The sequence below is a fragment of the Clinocottus analis genome, unplaced genomic scaffold (assembly GCF_023055335.1).
Source record: "Clinocottus analis isolate CAN_PGR_092001 unplaced genomic scaffold, fCliAna1.0.p SCAF_9, whole genome shotgun sequence".
Classification (NCBI taxonomy): Eukaryota; Metazoa; Chordata; class Actinopteri; order Perciformes; family Cottidae; genus Clinocottus; species Clinocottus analis.
The window spans coordinates 8,266,478-8,286,532 of NW_027176251.1; the positions used below are offsets into that span (position 1 = coordinate 8,266,478).

General features: G+C 42.2%; 2 protein-coding genes across 4 annotated transcripts in view; both read left to right on the top strand.

Moving 5' to 3' along the window:
• The window catches only part of erfl1 (Ets2 repressor factor like 1), a 34,412-nt gene extending 20,446 nt beyond the window's left edge, over nucleotides 1–13,966 (top strand). The window contains exons 2-6 of the mRNA XM_068570513.1: nucleotides 5,115–5,188; nucleotides 5,838–6,072; nucleotides 7,937–8,114; nucleotides 9,743–9,872; nucleotides 11,428–13,966. Of these exons, the coding sequence (XP_068426614.1) occupies nucleotides 5,128–5,188; nucleotides 5,838–6,072; nucleotides 7,937–8,114; nucleotides 9,743–9,872; nucleotides 11,428–12,230 (1,407 nt within the window). The 5' untranslated portion in view covers nucleotides 5,115–5,127 and the 3' untranslated portion in view covers nucleotides 12,231–13,966. The remainder of the gene's footprint in view (nucleotides 1–5,114; nucleotides 5,189–5,837; nucleotides 6,073–7,936; nucleotides 8,115–9,742; nucleotides 9,873–11,427) is intronic.
• A 2,806-nt stretch (nucleotides 13,967–16,772) lies between these two features.
• arhgef1 (Rho guanine nucleotide exchange factor (GEF) 1) overlaps nucleotides 16,773–20,055 on the top strand; it is a 37,496-nt gene continuing 34,213 nt past the window's right edge. For all 3 annotated transcript variants that reach the window (XM_068569954.1, XM_068569955.1, XM_068569956.1), the window contains exon 1: nucleotides 16,773–16,828. The gene's annotated coding sequence lies outside the window, so the exon portion shown is untranslated. The remainder of the gene's footprint in view (nucleotides 16,829–20,055) is intronic.

The window sequence follows — 20,055 nt, forward strand, 5'->3', positions numbered from 1 at the left end:
TTCTTCATTTGTGAAAAAAAAGAGTTTGATTTCTGTTGGTTTATGAAGTATAGATTATTTTTGTCTTCACCAGTATACTTTCTGTATGGTGCCATATGTTTTGAGGTAGCTAAAAAAAAAAACAATCTAAAGAATGATAGGCTACTGTTCTCTTTGGATGGACAGGTTCTGTTTTCCCTCTTTCTGTCCAGCCCTTCCCCTCCTCCCCTCTTCTCCTCCTTCTCTCCACTCTCTCTCCCCTCGTCGTTTCTCCTCTCTCCTTCTTTCTAGCTCCTCTAACAAACCCATAGCAGAGTCCCTCTGTTCTTCCACCCTGAGGCTGACCAGTGTGTCAGAGCTAACCAGGGAGAGGAACAGAGAGAGAGGGAGAGACAGAGATAGCGGGAGAGAGGCAAGTATAGAGGAAGGGAGGGAGAGAGAGAGGAAAGAGAGAGAGAGAGAGGGTTCAGTTGGGCCTTTTTCAGGGGCAACCAAAAAAAGGAAGATGAGACAGATGTACAGAGCCTGTTTCATCTCGTGGAAAAAGAAAGCGGGAGAGGCCAGACTCTTCATGCCTCTCATATTTTTCTATCTTTTTATATCGTAACCCATCACTCTTTCCTTCTTTAGACAGCAGTGGAGATATAATGTTGCCTGAATGTCAGGCTGCCCCCCTTCCTCCCTCTACCCAAGTCACTCTGCAGAATTTCAAAACATAGTTGGTACTACAGTAGTTTCCTTTTCTATGCCGTCAGTGGCCTACTAACCTCGGCTCAGTTCTGCTGACGGGTCTAGTCCTATAGACTAGCAGCCTCGTTGCAAACTTGTATCAGTGTGTATCCGTCAGTCCTGTTTGGGAAGATGATGTAATGTTCCAAAGATCTCTTCCAAACAACATTTTTATAACACTTTTGATATGCACTTCTAATTTTGTTATGATCCATCTTGGACAGTATTAAGTTGCCAACAGCAAAGACTGATGTTACATTAAGTATAGCTAAAAGCAATTCCCTTAATTTCTGATGACTTTCATTTTCCTAATTACAGCATACTTTCTTAATTTTCTGTTATCTCAGGTGGTTTATTTCAACTAGAAAAATCAAGTGACATGATATGACAGGAAAAAAATGCATGCAAAAAAGAAATTGCAAAGTGCTTTACATGCAAATGATAAGAAATAAGTCATAGAAAGAACAAGGAGACAAAGAGTGTAAACCACTTAAGTTATACAATCAAGAACAAATAAGAAAATATGAGTTTAAAGGTGCTAATCCATATTTGTATATCAAGAAAGGATGAAATGACTATGAAATATATAAAGGGGTCATGAAGAGATGAACGCACAAAGAGTTATCACCCGATTTTCAGTTCTCCTCATGTGTGATGAAGCTTCAAATACCCTCTTTACACTACCTGCCAGCTGCAATCCACAGACAAAGTTAGCAGCTATACCATGAAGAAAGTGTAACATTTTAAAGTCAAATAGTCATGTACTTTGCTCGAGACTAAACAGAGCTTCACGTCAGTGAATATTAGACTTGCATTGAACAAAGTGGGCAGAAACATAACTCCAAATGATTGCTGATGCTCCTCTGTGTCAATAAGATGTGTAAATAAGCAACTGTGAGCCGGCGGGTTCACTATATCAACCTAGTGGTCATATATTGATGGTGTGTTCACAGTTTGTTTCATTGTTCCCACAAGACCCCCAAAAAATTAAAATCACCTTATGCAGGTATAAAGATAATTTATTTTAAAAAATGCATACAGATTTGGCCTTTCTGAGACTTTGGGTGTGGTGGTTTTGAAAGTCAAGCAAAAGCACAACAACCTTCCAGCTTTGAGTCTCAGCAACTTCGTAGTGAAGACGTGTAAAAAAAAAATTTTTTTAAACTGTCGCTAAAACCTCCTGACTCTTTCAACTGAGTGACTTATCAAAAGCCTCTGACTCACCGGCACACCAGAGGGTTTGCAGCAGGAATGTGTGTTTGCTAAAAACCGGTGTGGGCCGACCCTCCACAACATGTGGACGAGCACAACTGAGGTTTCCTTTTGAGCGGCTCTGTTGTCCACATGCGCCGCTATTGTAAGTATTTACTTTTGTCACCGGTAACTGTGTGATCCATCATCCAGACTGGGGTTTTTATAGGTGGCCTTTTGTGGGAGAGAGGTCCTTTGTTTGGGCTTTTGTGTCCACAGTCACTCTGTGTTGCATGTGTGCGTCTGTGCACATCTCTGTGCTCTATCAGAAGCATCTTTAGTAAACAAAGTGCATTCTCTCTTTGGGCTTGGTGAGATGTGTGTTAGTGTGTCTATATTGATTCAGTCAATATCTATGGGCTCCATGTCTTATTTTGTGTGCTGTGTGCGCGCGTGTGTCCATGTGTGTGCGTGTGTCGGCTACCTGAATACTGTATTTTTGTGGCATATCTGCTTGAGACTGTGTGTTTACTGTGCTTGTACAATCCATTACAATCTGTGAGCATCTGTATCTGACAGTCTGTGCATGCGTGTGTGTGTGTGTGTGTGTGTGTGTGTGTGTGTGTGTGTGTGTGTGTGTGTGTGTAAGAGTGTGTGTGTATGAGGAACAGTATTCCCTGGGCTGCTAGTTATAATGTTTCTGGGGGTGATGGGGGGAACTTGAAAGCCCTGCGCTGCCCAAATCAAAACTAACAAGGAAATGATGGGGGCTCCTTTATCTCCTCTCTGGCCTGGGGGGCCGAGGGGGGCGAGAACGAAGGAGACTGGGGAGGGAGGGGAGGAGAGAGGGAAGGGAGGTAGGAGGAGGAGGGGGGTGAGCTGCCTGGCTTCCTCTTTGATTTGTAAAAAATGCATTACCTCCGAAATCAAACGGAAAATTACTGCGCCGAAGCAAAACACACAGAGCAGGAGAGAGGGAGAGAAAAGAGGATGGGTGGGGCGGGGGAGCAGACTGTGGATAGGTGTGTGTGAATAGAAAGGAGGTGGGAAAGAGGAAAGGAGGATTCACCTGTATAGTTACACTGTTGGATGGGAAAAGGGAGGACGGATATAGATGTAGGCGGTGTGTAGGTAGTATGAGAGAGAGCTGCAGAGACCCTGACAGACAGGAGCACACATATATATTATCCTCAGAGGAGACAAGCTTATACATGCTGTGGACCATGAGAACATGGCAAATGAAACAGATGATGCAGTATTGATGACCTGTAGCCTACAGGGAAGAGGCAACTTATAGATTACTACCTCAAACACAAAGAATATCTTATTTTTTAAAGACTCATACCAATCTCCTCAGAGGCCGATGTAGGGGCTGTATCAAGTTTTAATGGAAGGACATGTGTCTTGGAAGAGAGACATTTCTAATTGTGCGATTGAAGGCCAATGTGTGTGTTTTCATATGCTGGCACTCTGAATTCAAAGTGATCTAACAGGCTTTTGTGTAGTATAGTTTGGTGGAAAAATCCCACGTGAAAATGAGAAGCTTTTTGTGAAGACATAGCTGTTATTTGAACCCTGGTGATAACTTTGACTCATTACAGGAAAGCGAGCGCAGGCAGAGACACAAGGCCGATGGAAAAAGATGAAAAATAAGAAATGATAACATGAATGATGTGAGAAAAAAAAATGTGAGTGAGATAGGATGAATGCCAACTCTATATTTGAAGACAGAAGGAGCGGCTTGAAAACAAGAAAGATGAAGAGAGGGAGGAGAGAGTGAGAGGGGCCACAATCCAAAGGCTAGAAGCAGCGAGAGATAGCGGGTTAGAGAGAGTCGGTCAGAGAGAGAGAAATGCCCGGAGTTAGTAATAATAATTTATACAAACACACCTTAATAATTCACGTTCCATTTCAATGCTGGAGGGAAAATCCAAAATTCACAGAGCATAATTAAATAGAGGCAGAGTGTGAAGGGAGAGATAGAGAGCCCAGCATTAAAGATACCAGTGTAGCAGCAGGGCATCTCTTCCATCTGAGTTTTGTAAAACAACCCTGATGAAACTGTGATATCCAAACTAGATCACATCCCACCGTCCCCTCGCTCGTCCTGGAAACCCTCCTTACCTCCTCCTGTCAGCAGACGTCTATATGCGTTTCTTTCCCAGACATTATCTTCCTAGCTGTCATTTAATTCACACGTTATTGTTTGTGATGTGTTCAGATCAGCTGCTCGCGTATTAAAAGCAGCGTGACGCAATGGATTGATTAAATCAACAGTTTGCTGAAGGCTTTTATGCCTTCAGTGTGCTGCTTAGTTGTGGCGGTAAACATTGAACTTCAGTTTGGTCCTTCTACTTTGCTGTTTCTAGTACTTTATATCCTCCATCGGCAGTTTGTTACGTGCAGCTTGGTCCAACTAATGCAGTCTAATGCAACAGACAAGAAATCCAAGTTTCTGATCATTGAGAAGTCTGTAGTTTGTGGCATTGTTGAGTTGTATTGCGTTATACTGAGAGGCGTTTCTCATTAATATGAATGCCTAAATCACAGAACAAACTCAGCCTCTCCTGGTGTAGACTATTAAACCAGCCGGTCTCTGTTGCTGAAGGTAGTGTACCTGAATATAACAGTGCACATAGGGATCTTTAACTTTATTTCTATTATTTTAAATTTAAAAACTTGACCAAGCCATATTATACATCAAAATGTCCCATTTCTCTTTTATATATATATATATATATATATATATATATATATATATATATATATATATATATATATATATATATATATATATTTTTTGGTTAAATTTTAACTTGGTTTTCAAAAGTCTATTTAATTTCTCCTGTTCATAAATGCACTATAGGGATGTCCACCGTGTTGCATCAGACACAGCCTCAGGTGGCCACACAAGATCACATCCATCAAACACCTTATCTCGACCAAAGACATATGAAACATAACCTTGCCATATTTCACATCGATTCACGGTATGTTTTTAAACTCCTATTGCGCCCTTAGATCCTTACGCAATCCCTCCATTAAAAAAAAAAACTTTACTCTCTTCAACTTTAACTTTAAATCACTGAAATACACTTGCTGGGTAGTTTCTATCGCTATATATATATATATATATATATATATATATATATATATATATATATATATATATATATATATATATATATATATATGTTCTCTTTGTTTTGTTCCAGGTGTTGTGGAGGTATGGACTGTAACTGTGTCAATGATCTGCTGCTCCCCCCGGTGCCCGCACTCTGGACGCCAGGTCAGTCCCACCATCAAGCTCATGCAAGGGGTATAATTTCTTTTTTTTTTGGTTTACCTAATGTCATGTATTTTGTGAAAAGAAAACTACTCATGCATGTACTGACATCTTCCTCTGAATCTGGACCCAGGTCTCGTGTGTGAATTGAGTGTAACATAACAGCCCAAACAAGAAAATTCAGTTCTGATAAAACATAACCGTCATTGGGAAAATCCAATTGATACATATTAAAATGCATCTCGAACTTTCAAAAAAAAAAAAATAACCTCACACATTGGAAAACAAATTCAGTCTCTGGTAGTAATTGGTTGTATATTTAATGTTTTTACAAGGCTAGTTAGCGCCAGATTCTCTTTGGGATGAGTCAAAAAGCTGCTTAACTCCGTCTATGATGTGCATACAGTCGGCCCAAGCGGCATCAATCAGATTTCTCCCAGCGAGCTGTCATCATCTCACTGACCAATCTGTTGAGGCTAGAGGGCATTAGCGCAGACTAACATTGCTCAAGGCACGTGCTGTGATATTAAACACATCATCCCTCACCACCATCACTCATCAGTCATTCAGACAGCGATCCCCCCCGGCAAGCGACGGGACAAATGACAGGCCCTAACCTCATCCTCCCTTCTTTCCTGCTCCCTCTGTCCAGGGATTGCCTTCCCAGACTGGGCCTACAAGCCTGAGTCGAGCCCCGGGTCCAGACAGATCCAGCTGTGGCACTTCATCCTGGAGCTGTTGCAGAAGGAGGAGTATAACAACATAATCGCATGGCAGGGGGACTATGGAGAGTTTGTGATCAAGGATCCGGACGATGTGGCTCGGCTGTGGGGGTTAAGGAAATGCAAACCTCACATGAACTATGACAAGCTGAGCAGGGCACTGAGGTATGTGTTTGTACCAGTGTGCTGAATGTCAAGCAATAACACTGTTGGTATCAGATGAATCAAGATGTTTATCACACCGCGGTTTACATAAACTGTTTACTCTTGTTTGGCTGAATCCCCACTAACGTCGATCTTTTTCATGTTGGTTTAATGGAAAGATAAAGGTGGGACTTTTCCTGGGCAACGTCAATACCCTCAATTTCTCCTTATCTGTGGACATCCTAATGGAAAGTTCACCATTGAGCTGCCAAATAAAAAATTCAATAGGGATTTTAAAATTAAGCCCCAGTCTGAAATTGCTTGGACTTCTTCTTTAGAGGCGAGAACTGGGAAACTGCTCGACGCCCAACTTGCCAAAGGTGATTAAAATAATACCGTTCGCACTCCATATACCTTCAGCGTTTTACACCCCCCAACCGCACACAGTTTTTTTATGCAAATACACACTACCCCGACTTGTTCGGCACCCCAGCCCCCTCCCTCGGCTTTCCTTTGGCCTCTTGTTAATGGGGGCTGTCGTCAGAGTCTAATTGTTATGAATTGGCTGGGGCCACAATTAGCCTTCTTAATTAGCCTCACTTAATTGCTCAATTAAGGGCCACGGCACAATTGCCACGCAAAGCAAAACACGTACACATCAGTGCACTGGGCGCAGCCACTGTGGATACTTACAGGCTGCTGTGTTTGTTGCTACCGTGCGTCTGCATAATGAGCCGTTGATCGCCAGTATTTAATGCTGAGGTGGTCTAATGCATTCTGTATTTGGTGCACTCACCGTGGTCACTTCAAAGCAACCGCTCGAAGAAAGGGTGTCCGAGATTTAAAGTTCTAGCTGGCGCCGAGACATCCGTAGGTTTTTCAATTTGCGGCATCCCGCCCCCTCCTCCTCCTCCTCCTCCTCTTCCTCCACCCCACCCTGCGCTCTTCCACCTGAGCACTCAGCTCCTTTGCCTGAGCCAGATGGCTCCATGTTTTGCCTTTACTGTTGATCAACCTTGCATCCTGGCAGACTGTACATTGTGACACCTAAGTGGGTGGCACAGGAAACAGGCATGACGACGGCTCTACATGCCCAGCGGGAGACACCTGAGGTCGTTACCGTGGAGACTTCCTCCGTTGTCTTTGTAAATTTTTCTTTTCTGATTGTGGCAGCTTCTCAGTGTCATTTGCATTTACACGTCACCCGGGTCGGATATTATGTTTCAGAGTCCAAACTGCTTCTGGTGCATTCAGTAAAAAACATTTTTACCCTCGCATTTTATACATTGTTTTCACTTCAACAGTGAAAACTTTCTGAATAAAATATATATTTTTACGATGTATAAATGAGCCGGTTTCTCATTTTGAGGCACCAATATTTTTCAGGATCATGATATCATTTTTTCATTTATTTTGATGCCATAATCTATATCCTAATACACCATAATCTAACACCCAAATGTTTTTTTTTAATTGATATAATCTTGTGCACGATGAAATAAGTATTTTCATTTGTTGTTTCTGTTTCAATGTTGACTGTATGTTGAGAGTCTCTGAGGCTCAAAGGGATTCTGGTTTTTGGCTTTTTGTCTGGTAACAGCTGAATAAAATTTCCCTTTAAAGAACCATATTGTATTGAATCAATGCAGGCAGACATGAATTGATTTGAGTAAGGAGGAGATGAATAAAAACAGTGGGAAATCAGCATAGCTCTTGTCCTACAGCGCTGAAGTTGTTTACTTATTCGCTTCTGTTAGCGATGAGACACGAAACCTTGATGCGAGCATTATATTAATCCTTCCCTCCTCTTTTCCTTTTCCTCTTCCTTTTTCCTATATTCCCCCACTCCATCCCTCCTTCGATATCCTCTCCTCCTCCTTCGCAGGTATTACTACAACAAGCGCATTTTGCACAAAACCAAAGGGAAGCGTTTCACCTACAAGTTTAACTTCAGCAAGGTTGTGTTGGTGAACTACCCCCTCCTGGACATGGCCAACTCTCCCTTCTTTCTGGCCCAGAACCACTTCAACGGGAGCTCCACCGCTCCAGACTGCAGCCCAGAGGTACGGAGGGGAGGATGAAGGGACTGGGAGAGGCTGGGATTAGCAGAGGGGATGTATTCCCTGAGATAAACAAAGTGTAAATCATATAAAAATGAGAAGGAAATTCAAAGTCTGACAGACTGTGAAAGAAACAGACCGAAATCTAAATCGTATAACCATATTTGATTTAGCGCCTTGATTCTGTGTGTCTCCAATAGACGGTAATAAAAATGCACAGAGAATTAAAAAACTGAAAACCTGAACAAAGAAAAAAGAAGGAGAAATAGCTAGACACAGTGCTCAACTCCTTAATTTTGTATTAATAGTAATTTGATTCAGCTAACTTAAATCCATTTCACTCAAGTGATTTTGCTGTTGTATTTCTCAGGCCCCCGCTGTGCGCTGACTTTTTACAAGAGAACGATTGTTAATCATCATTCCCTCTTTTACTCATTGCCTCTCATGGTGATCAGAATAGAATACTTAATATTTGCACGAAGAGATTAACATTTTGTTACAGAGCTAAATAGTATCAGAACACATGTTTTATTGAATAGATTTATGACGTGTGCTTCTTTTCAAGTGATTCAATATTTAGAGAAAATAAAACAATAAACACGTTTTTATTTATTAGTTTCTTCTACATTTAGACACAACTGTATACAAGTATTTTCTTTTGACTTTGAAGTGTGTGCAGATAATTTTATTTCAAACAACTAAAGTCCTAGAAAGTACACGTATCATGAAAGTACAGTACGAGAGATGCATCCATCATTTGTCTGCGCTACCCTTAAGATGGGATAAGGAGACCCTGTCTTTGAAGGAGACAGTGGAGGAGGACGGTTTTAACTTGTCCTTAAAACAAAAGAAGACGTTATCCCCTCCTTCTCTCATCCGTCTCCAATGGCGTATCCATCTGTCATCGATTGAAAATGAAAGAAATGGAAAGCAAAGGGGTCGCGTCAGATCAGATCAATGGTGGGTCATTAATGCGGTTTGTTAAGCAACGCAGATCTTGCAGCTTGGGAGTACAGTCTCGCCTTTCAAACTTGGGGCTGCAGGGTGACAGATACTATTGATCCAAAGTCCTGCTCGGGGGGAAAAAATCCCTCCTTTGTCCCCTTGATTCCTGAGATTCAAGCGTTCCATTTATTTTACCTTTCCTCCTTCACGTATTTTACACAGAAAAAAAATACACACACACACACAGCTGCCCTATATCCTGAATGGATGTCATTCTTTCAGATCTCAGTCCTATTCGTCCTGTGTCCCTTCATGCAGGACGAATGCCCACAATCCCTCTCTCCCCGTCATTTATCCTTTGTGCCCACAATCTTAATCGCTGGTCTCCATTTGACTCTGTACTCTTCCCGCCTTTGAGTCTCTGAGCCTCCGTGTCCTCTTACCTCCCTTTTTTCCCCCGAGTCCCATGACACCCTTTTTTATTCTGTCCTTGCTGCGACGCTGTCACTGTTTGCATCACACTCTGCCAGGCGCTGCTGCATTGTGCAGTGTGAAGTCCTACGTTGACAGCAGCGCCCTGCCATCGGGGTGAATGTGTAGCAATATGTGGGCTCTATTTGGAAAGCACACGCACTAATGAAATCATTTTTCCACTCTCTTTTTTTTTCTGCCCCTCATCGTCTCAGGCCATACAGTCTCTGTTTCCTCGTTTGCCAGACTCTGGCAGGGGGACGTCCCTGTTTGATCGAGGGGCCACGGCACCAGGGCCCGAAGGAGACAAGCTGAGACTGGATGCATTCCCCTTCCTCAGTACAGGTGAGCCAAGAAAAGTTGGTTAAAAGTGCCAGGGCAAAAAATAGGAATCTTTCTGTATCCCAGAGACTTTTTCACGAGAAGAAAGGCCGCTTGTACCGAGGGAGCGTGAGGCGGTATAGTCAGCAAACAGACCTTCGTAAACAAAGGGAGGAGGAGGAGGTAGTAGGAAAGAGGAGAGGATTGAGGATATGGGGAGGCATGAACATTTATTGTTAAAGGAAATAAGAGAGATGGCTGTCCCATCGCAGCCCGCAGTGAGGTTGTGCTTCAGGTGAGAGGCCAGGTTAGCTTGTGAATTATGCATTTTAGCGGTGGCAAGAAACAAGGTGGAAGCTAAAGAGATCATCCACATTTCCAGGATGATTCTCCTCATTTGTTCACTTCTCTCTCTGCACATAGGCGTCATTGAACGCAGCGTAGATTTGTGTATGTTTGCCTAATACGTGCGATAATGCAATCTGCCTTTGTACTTCTTGCCTCTGTACTGCACACTGTATATGTGCATCAGAATGTGTATGAATGTGCAGAGCTAGTGCGGCAGTGTGTAAACAGATGTACTCGCACACACTCGCATGCACTCCCCTCCCTCCTTACCCACTCTGTTTGTCCTCAGGTCCTATTCCCCCCCTTTTCCCTTCTCACCCTCCTCTCCCTCCCATGTGTCCCTGCTGTCCTAATCCCTTCCCAGGCAGGAAGGCCCTAATTGAGGGTGCAGGCTTCAGTTTGTGGCCTGTGGGCGCCCATTACTGTGTTTTCATAAGCAAGTGAGGCCTGCCTGACTGATTCAATATTCATGTGTCTGCCAGCTACTCCTGGCCCAGCACGCAGAGACTTCACCACTGTCAAATTAGCCCTGCATAGTAAATAACAGAGTGAAAGAGAGAGCGAGGAAGACTGAGAGAGGAGGAGGGCGCAGCAGAGAGAGAGAGAGAATCCTTAAGTTGGTTGTCAGTTGGAAGGAGGTACAGAATGTGGAGAGGCAATGCTTTTGTTTGTTCATTAAAACTGAATTCCAGCACCACCTCAAATGTACCCCCATGTTCTGTTATCAAGTCATATGGTGCAATATTTAATTCGCTACATCTTATGTTCTTTTTGCTTGATCTAGAATTATCCGGTGACATGTCGAAACATACTTTAACCTCTGGAAGTACACGGACCAGGCTGCTGATGCGCTCTTTATTTCTTATTTACATTTTGCAACAAAGTGACTGTCACCACTGTGATGATGTGTGTCTTTTATTCAGTGTTTGAAAGATGTAAACTTGCTTTATTAGACATTTATTTTCCACTGCAGTGCAGAGTCTTTGTGTTCACATCTGGTTGTCAGCGGTGTGAAGTGGGTGTACATCTCAGTACTGGCATGCATAAATGAACCATCAGGTTTTTTTTTTCTTTTTTGAAAGCAGCCGTGCCAGAATTGGCCCCTGTGGCTTCTGATTAGAATTGCTAATACCGATGAGCATAATTAGTGAACATTCTTGGATGTTGTATGTCAAGAAACCTTTGGCCCTTCTGAGCACTAACCTCCATCTCTGGATTGTCTCTGTCCTAGGTGCACCGTGCTACACCAAACCCCCATCACTGCTGGGCCCGTACCCTCGCAACCCACCCTTCGACTACCCCTGGGGCTTCAACCCCTACCTCCCAGGGGCCTTCTCCCTCAATAACTGCCCCAAACTGCCCCCTGGCTCCCTCTACCCCTCCCAGTTTTACCCCAACCCTTTGCACAGCAGCCTTTCCCAGCTGCCTAACCCCTTCTCCTCCCTGCTCCCCCCAGGGGAGGCAGGTGGGGGTGAGAGGGGAGCAGCGGGGCAAACCGGGGGGACAAACGGCACAGCCGGTGTCAGACTCGTCCTGCCACCTTACCCCGGGAGCCTGTCAATGGGACGGACGGACGTTGGCAACGGGGCGCCATTGGGGGAAAGGGAAAGGGTGGAGGCCAATCCTCCAGCCACGGCGCTGAGTCTGGGGCTGGGAGCGATCGGCCTCGGAGCCGGGACGGGCCGGCAGAGCCCCACAGAGAGGAGAGGAGGGATGAAGCAGGACCCGGAGTCAGACTCAGACCTGGAGATCACAGATCTGAGCGACAGCAGCTCGGATAACGAAAACGAGCACGAGTTCAGCATCGGGAAGGAATCCAGGCTGGGGAACCGATCACAGATAGTGTTGGCTGGAAAGAAAGGGAGCGTGCTGCCACCCGTCTCCTCTCCCCCCCCAACAGTGTCCCCACATTCCCTGAAGAGGCTGATGCCCATCAGTCCCCCGCCCCCGTCCCTGCCGCCATCACTTTCCCCCTCTATGGTTCTGCATGACAGACACAAGGAGACCAAGACTCTCAAAATGATACACAGCTAATACATTTTCTCTCGTGTCCGCCATCTTGCCAGACTGTGCTCTGATAACTCTCTTTTTCTCTCCTTTCTTTCTCTGAGACACTTTTTTTTTTAACTTTAAATTGCAAACTCCCCGATCCCTCTCTGTAGATCCAAAAAAAAAGGCAGTTGTAGTCTTGACTTCTGAAATGACTGTTTCCCTGTTTGCTGTGTAAGTTTTAAACTTGCCTGCAGACCATCACACCACCGACTCGTCCATCTTAGAATATATGTGGCGTACAGTGTTTTTGGGGTATCGGCTGTCTGTTTCACCAACTTGTCTTTTCTGTTTTGATCTCTCGCACCAAATGATCGCTCCATGCTTTGTAGACTTGTTTTCCACGTTGCATGCAGTACTCTACAATTTGCGGTCTGCGGCTGTGCTATGATAGAAGGCGGTGAGGTGGTAAATTGCAACACAGCAATGTCTGCCTTGACAAACATTAAATAACAACATCCCTATACAAACACAACACAACAACAAATAATGCTCAGATCGATCCAATTTTACAGATTTGTCCTGTAATTCCTTAGATTTGGACTATACATATATAATCACTATGACGTTTGAGACATAGTCAAATACTGCCACCTAGTGGTCCTTTCAGTCCATGGCTCTTGAAATGAAATCATCTTCCCTTCGTTATCCTGTGAGTAAAATTGTTGCCCTTATGTTTATTTTGCACTTACTTTGATATGATATATTGTTTCTTGCGGGTTAATTTAAATGTTAAAATCCATATTTCTAATAGTATCAACTGTGATAGTCTGTGAATATTTATTTTGTCCTGTGGTTTAAGTATTTCCTGCACATTTTCTAAAAGGAAAGAAAAAGAGAGCAGAAGGAGCTGGACCAACCTAGAAATTTGTATGAATATTTCACTGTATATATTTTATTATGGTGTACATTACCTTTAATTATTATTCACTATGATAAGATTTAGCTGTATTGTTGTGATTTAATTCAGTATTTAAACATGTTGGAAAAATTATAAGCTTAGGTGTATCAAAGTTTAAATTATTAATGGCAGGCGATCTGCACTCTGAAGATGTTTTTCTATGATGAGGACAGAGTTCACACTGGGAATTGTCTCTGATTTTCTCGACCCCAATTAATTGTGCCCTTTGGTCATTTTTGCCAGATGCCCAACATACGAACCCTTTGGGTTCAAAAATATGCCAGTAGACTTATTTTTATAGTTAGCATTCACCTGGTGTAACTGTACTGTAATTAGTCAAATGTGAATAATATTGGTCTTTGCATTTTCTTTTTTAAATCCTCCCCCGATTGGTTTTGATTATTTTTTTTCAATCAGTGCTTTTTGTCCATGCCAGCAGCAGGGCAATCGGTTTTGCTTGAGGACGTTAGAAAATAATAAAATATTCAAAAACTGTTTATGTTTGCTCTACCCAGATCTAATGACCAACTTCCAGCCTCCGGCCCGTTTCTCAGCACATGTTGTACAGCTTCATAGCCTTTATAGCCTATGGTTTGTCAAACAGTGGCGATATACGGTTAGTTGTGAAAGCTCTATTGTAAAGTTAATGTAAAGCTCTGTGTTTGTTGAGTTGCTACAGGGAAGGCCTCCAGTCACCTCCACGTGGAGAACACCAACCTACAGCTGTAAATACTGTTTCCTTTGTGTGTATGTGTGTGTACACATCCAAAAATGACAATGCAGTGGTTTTACCGGTCATCTCTCTTTGTTTTACTGTAAAGAGGAAAAATGGAAAGTGCAAAAAAGAAGAAAAAATTAATATCTTCAAAAGCAATAAACATTATTCTGGATAGTGGACTGTTGTTGACTGTGAGTTTATTGAATGGATTCATTTAGTGACGTCAATTTCTATCATAATATTAGAAATGTATTACATTCCAACACATTTTATCCCTTCATGCCAGTGAAGACACCTTCATAAAACATATGCATATTATTTTGGCAACACAGTACATTTAAATATCTGGAATAAAATTACGTTTTCTATCTGATCACTTTATATCTTTTGCAGTTAGTCAATTATGATATAAATAATTCAGACGTGGCCGCTGATATCTGCCATTGTGTTCACTATTTCTGAAATGCGCTGATAAGAATTATACAAATTATGTATTTCTCAAGTAAGAGCTGCGTTTTAAATATATTAAGAATAACAATGGGGAAGTTTGATTTAATCTCAGCAAATTTAATTTCTGTTAAAACAGCCCATATTATATACTCAATTAACTAGATTAACAAAAGCATTAAATAAATAATAACAATTACAATAATCATAATAATAATACATGTTTTTTAATGCTAATAGTATCCTGTTGGTTGTATTACAGTTCATGTTTTCAGGATTAATATATACTCTGTTTTACACATTAATAATTATAATAATCATAATACAGTCTGAACCATTATAAAGAAGGAGCCTTTAATACAAAGATACCTTTACATTTATTTTCTTAAACTCTGACACTGTTATAAACTCTGGACTTATGTTGTGGGCGACTACTTTTAAATTTTAATGGAGCCATACTTCGAATTAACACTATAAACAGCCGTTAATTCAACACTTGCAGACACAAACCAGTATATCTTCATTTTCAACTCTCATGTCATTTGCAAACACAAAGCCTTTCACTCCCAATCAGGAAATTACTAGCTTGAATGCATAAGTAAGACTGCATCTACAAATGTTATATCCTGAGTGAGGGATACATCCCTTCAAGCATACACCTTTCTTCACTTTATTATAAAGTAGATTTTTACAGTTTGAATGAGAAGGGCACACTTGAGGGATGTTTGTACAACCTCTCAGTCAATGAAACAACCTTATGACCGTATGTCCTCAACTATCAAATCTACAATCTTAAATCGCCATATGGCGGCCACTCGAAATGTGTGAATGATTCAAGGTTACGACCATGATAAAAACAATGTGGAGTAAACCTAATTGGAAGGGAGACAGAGAGTAGGTCTTCTTTATATTGCAATTCATTCTCAGTCCAATGGCCATTGGTGTCATGTGTTGACACTTTGCAAGGTGTGAGTTCTTTCCTACATGCCTGGGTTTAATAGATAACAGCATACACTGTTCATTACTGTGTAACTTTGTAATGCACCAAAATAGACTTCAAGCCAACATTGACAAGAAGTCATGAAAGTGTTTACAATTTGAACATCTACAATTCCATAAAATCTGTTAACAGAGCTTGAGGTGAGATCAGTTTGTCAATAAGGTCAAGAATTAACCTTGAAACTCAAATGTCGTGACATTAAAACCTTAATAATTTACGAAATAGATATGCAGGTTTATATGAGTTTCAGAGTTCAGGTCAAATTATGAGGTCGGTCCAGTAAGAGGGGACCAGGTAATGCCCATGTTTCGCCACAAGGTGGCGCAAGGAGGCTAAATAGCAGTGAGGCAACGAGTGACCAGGTCGGTAGTAAAGTTTAATTTGGGCAATCAACTCTATAAACAATTGCTTTAATTAGTCCTTTATGGCCTGTAATCTGTTCATGGCTCCAGTGTTGTGTGAATTGAATTCATACAATACATAAATAAACATCATAGCACATCAGCTGTGAAAAATAACATACAAGTGAAATGGTGTATGGTTAATGTTAGGGCGACCAAAGATATTTTAGTCAACACTCATACGATTTTGTTGATTAATCAAATAGTTGTTTTAATCATCCTCAAAGAATATCACACAACACAATTTCAGATCGTGTGTGTACCAGATATGTGATCATATGTTTTTTTTTGTTTTTGTTTAGAAATAAGTCATTCAGAATGAAAAAAACATGAATATTTAAAATAAAAACCGAAATCGTTGTCGACTACGACCAAATTGACCAATTAGTTGACTAACCGATTCAAAGGGGGCAGTTAACATGAATGATAATGGGGAATGCAGCTTTACGCTGCATGCTTCCTCAAAGTTTATGTAGGAAATTGCCTAATAATTATCAAATAAAAATGTTGCAGCCGTTTTCTTGTCAAGTGCAAATTACATGTACAACACTTTGACATACTTCAGCCAAATATGTCGTAAAACGTACAGGTTAACTTTTACACACACACAAAAACAGGTCAACAAACCACGTAAAAGCGTAAGAAACACGCTTATAAAATATGCATATTCAGTATAGTACAGGGTGAGGACCTTCAATGGGGACGATTTAGTATGTAACACAGGGCGGAAACAAGCCGTTTTAGACGGTATACACTTTTTATTTGTAAACTTTGACAGTAGAGCTGTAAAACACAAATAAGCACAAGAGTCTGGCCAACGTTGCTTTTCAAGCCGATTTTTTTGCTTGTTGTCATTATTTTAAAACGCCAAATCGATACTTTGTATCCGCCTTCAGTTGGTTGATCACCCTGTTTGTGTGTGTGTGTGTGTGTGTGTGTGTGTGTGTGTGTGTGTGTGTGTGTGCGCGCGCGGGTGTATGTGTGTGTGTGTGTGTGTGCGTGTGTTTCTCATCTGTACTTCCGCATACAATGTTTTTTTCCCCCCACTGACACACGGCAACTTTCGAACAGGAAACCTATTTGACGCTTCGGCTGTCGCCCTTTCTGTATTCACTGGTAAGTAAGTTTTTTCGACAGTAACGCCGACGAGCACGAGGGAGAGTTTTAACTTTTTAAAGCTTTGTCTGGTAAAAACTTAAAGTCGTCCTGAGTATTTGTTTTACCGAGAGAAACGGCGTATATTGCTCGAGCCCCTCCGCAGCCCGAGGTGCAGACGGTCGTGTCCGCAGACGGCAGCGCTGTGCTCGGCGGGCTGCGCGCGACACGTCTCGTGCTCTGTGGATAACGGCTTTGTTTAACATAGTGCTTAATTAATGTAGCATTGGAACAATAAAACTATTTTTTATTTTAAAACTTTAAGTGTGAGTTGTAAGCAGTTCTCACAACTTCAGGTAGCAGAGTTGGCTCGTGTGGATGTTCTGGCAAAGCCATCAAGGGTTTTACGACTTGTCTCGTTTGGGTCTTATACCAAACTACAAATCACTTTAATATTCCCAAAAGGGGCGTCGTTTGAGTTTATAGCTAGTAACCTTGGGATATTTTATGTTTTCGTATAGTTTTTGCGTTTGAGTGTCTTGCTGACATGAATCATAGAAGTTCTGTGGTTGTTTCTTATAAGATAAATATAGTCATAGACTATAAACTTGCATTTTCTTCTTTGCTTTTTTCGTCTTGAATTCGGTTTTTGGCGGTTTTCTGCCCTTTCAATTGGAAACAAAGGTTCTCTGCACGGTGATTACAGAGGCTTATTCAACATCAGTGCCAGATAAAGCATTTTGTTTTCCTGTTATTTTATGTCAACACTGTTTTTGCACGAATGGAGGCTACTTTTGACAGGCCCCCCTCCTCATCCCCCTATAGCCTACAACTCACTCATCTGATCAGCCTATAGAGTGGGAGTTTCTGTCCAGACAGAGTTCAGTAATTAGTGTCTGCATATAATTGATTATCTATGATGGTTTTGCCTTGTGAAACAGAGGACGTTGCCTGAGCTCACAGGAAACTGCAATTACAGTACCTCCAGTGTGGTTTCATTATCTTACTGCAGCCACTAACTAAAGCGAGGAGGCCAGAACAGTGTGCGTTATGCTTGCCAGTAAGGCGGGATGTTTTCATTAATCCTTTCTCATAAAACAATGTTGTTGGTTTAAAAAAAAAAACAAAAAAAAAAACTGTTATGCCATGTTGCCAGGCCAGTTTGTCTCTCTGTGACTTTCACTCCTCTGAGAGAGAGGGAGGGAGGGGGGTGTAGTCTTTAAGCCCGGTCTCTGTACTCAAACACTCAAATTCATAATTCCAATAAAATTTTAATAACGCGGTTTGCTAGTTACTAGATGGTGCCCTTGTGTGTTGGGGCGTTGCAGTTGGTGGTTTCTGAGACCGTGATGCGTTCCCAGTCAGACGCTGCACCCCAGAGGCCCCATGTGGAGCAGGGCCCTGCCACTTCCTGTTACACTCTGCTAGACTAGAGGAGCAATGCACTTGTTCTCTCTCTCTCTCTCTCTCTCTCTCTCTCTCTCTCTCTCTCTCTCTCTCTCTCTCTCTCTACACATTTTACAAGTGCAGGCTTGTCTGAGCCTAAAGGCTACCTTCTCTTCCTTTTTGAAGGAATGTGGATATTTAATCTGAGTTGCTGTGCTTCTCTCTCTCTCTCTCTCTCTCTCTCTCTCTCTCTCTCTCTCTCTCTCTCTCTCTCTCTCTCTCTCTCTCTCTCTCTCTCTCTCTCTCTCTCTCTCTCTCTTTATTGTCCGATAGGCCTATGTAAACTCACCCCCATCTACTGTCTCTCAGAGGGAGATAAACTTAGATAGAGCTGCAGTGAGGTGTCGTTGTGAGCCTCAATGAGAAATACCCAATAACTCAAATGACAGGTAATGGCACCCACAGTGGAACAGCCAGGGGGTGTCCTGAGGGCTTGGAGCTGTGTTGCAGGCAAGCTAATAATTTACTGTAGTCAGGCTTGGACTTCAAAGGGAACACAGGTATTCTTCTCTGGCTGGTGTTAGATTGACGCACAGGCAGCAGATAATGAGAGACAGAGTGGACTGGGCTGCTTTTCTTCTCTCCCCGGGTCCGCGGTGAAATCTACTGATTCCTCCTGAACTAGCGCAGTGGGTGAGGTGGGGTGAAGTTACAGAGGTCTGTGTGTGCATGTGGCAGTGCTCAGGAATGGGGCTTATGCTGTACTACGCAACTTTACCTGAAACCACAGCTAATCTCAGTTAATCAAGGTGACGCGTTGTGAGGTGTCACCGTGTGTTTCTACCACTATTTGACCCGATTCTTTTCAGACCATTCACTGTAAAGCTAACACATGAGTGACATTGTTGAGTCGTCATATGGTCTCAGCTCATTCACATGACAATGATTTGTCAGATAAATAGGCTCACGCAGCTCAGTCAGTGGATTCACCTGGCAATCTCTGTCGTCTCTCTGCTGTTACTCAACGTAGACGAGGCTCCCTGCTCACAGAATACGTGTGGTCATTGTGTGTGTGTTTGCTTGTGAGATTTGAGTAGTGTGTGTGTGTGTGCAGCAGTGACCTCCCCCACCCCCCCAACAATATACTTCTTCAGAGGGCAAAACAAATGCAGCCAACCTCAGCTGTCACGCATGTATTTTGTGCAAGTCTAACCTGGGCTGCAGCCGCTTGTGCCTCACAAACTGGAAAGAGTTACATCCATCGGTCCAAGTGTGAGTCAGCGAGAGGTCTGGCTGGAAAGATGATGTGCCGGAGAGTGAGTGAGGAAGCAGAGAATGAGCTCTTTCATTGTAGGGCCATGGTGGAAAAAGCCATACTCGACTCCATAGATGATGATGTTTACTCTTGATGAGTGAAAGATTAAGAGGGGGGTGAGGGGGCTCCAAACTCTCTCTGTGTGAGAGTGCAAGATTATTTGTCATTTTCTAAATATCTTAACAGCAAGGGTAGTTGGTAGTAACTCCTTTGCAATGATACAATAACACATCATTTTCATTTTACTTTTTGAATAATGACAAAAATTTAACGGCACAGTAAAATGTTCTTGTCGTATATCAATAAAATTGATCATCTGTGATTATTGAATAGTTTTGTTCAAAGCAAGCGAGCATGCTTTGGTAAATTGTAACTGCCACTTCGACTACTTTCTGAGTGGACTGGTATTGAACTCAGTGTATTGGCAGATAATGGTAGAGGGGGCCCCTTTTTAAAGCAGTCACTAGCTGATACTGATAAGTATGACAGCATATTAGAGCCATTTCAGGAAATTTCCAAGATTAATTTACGAGTAAAAAATCAAGTC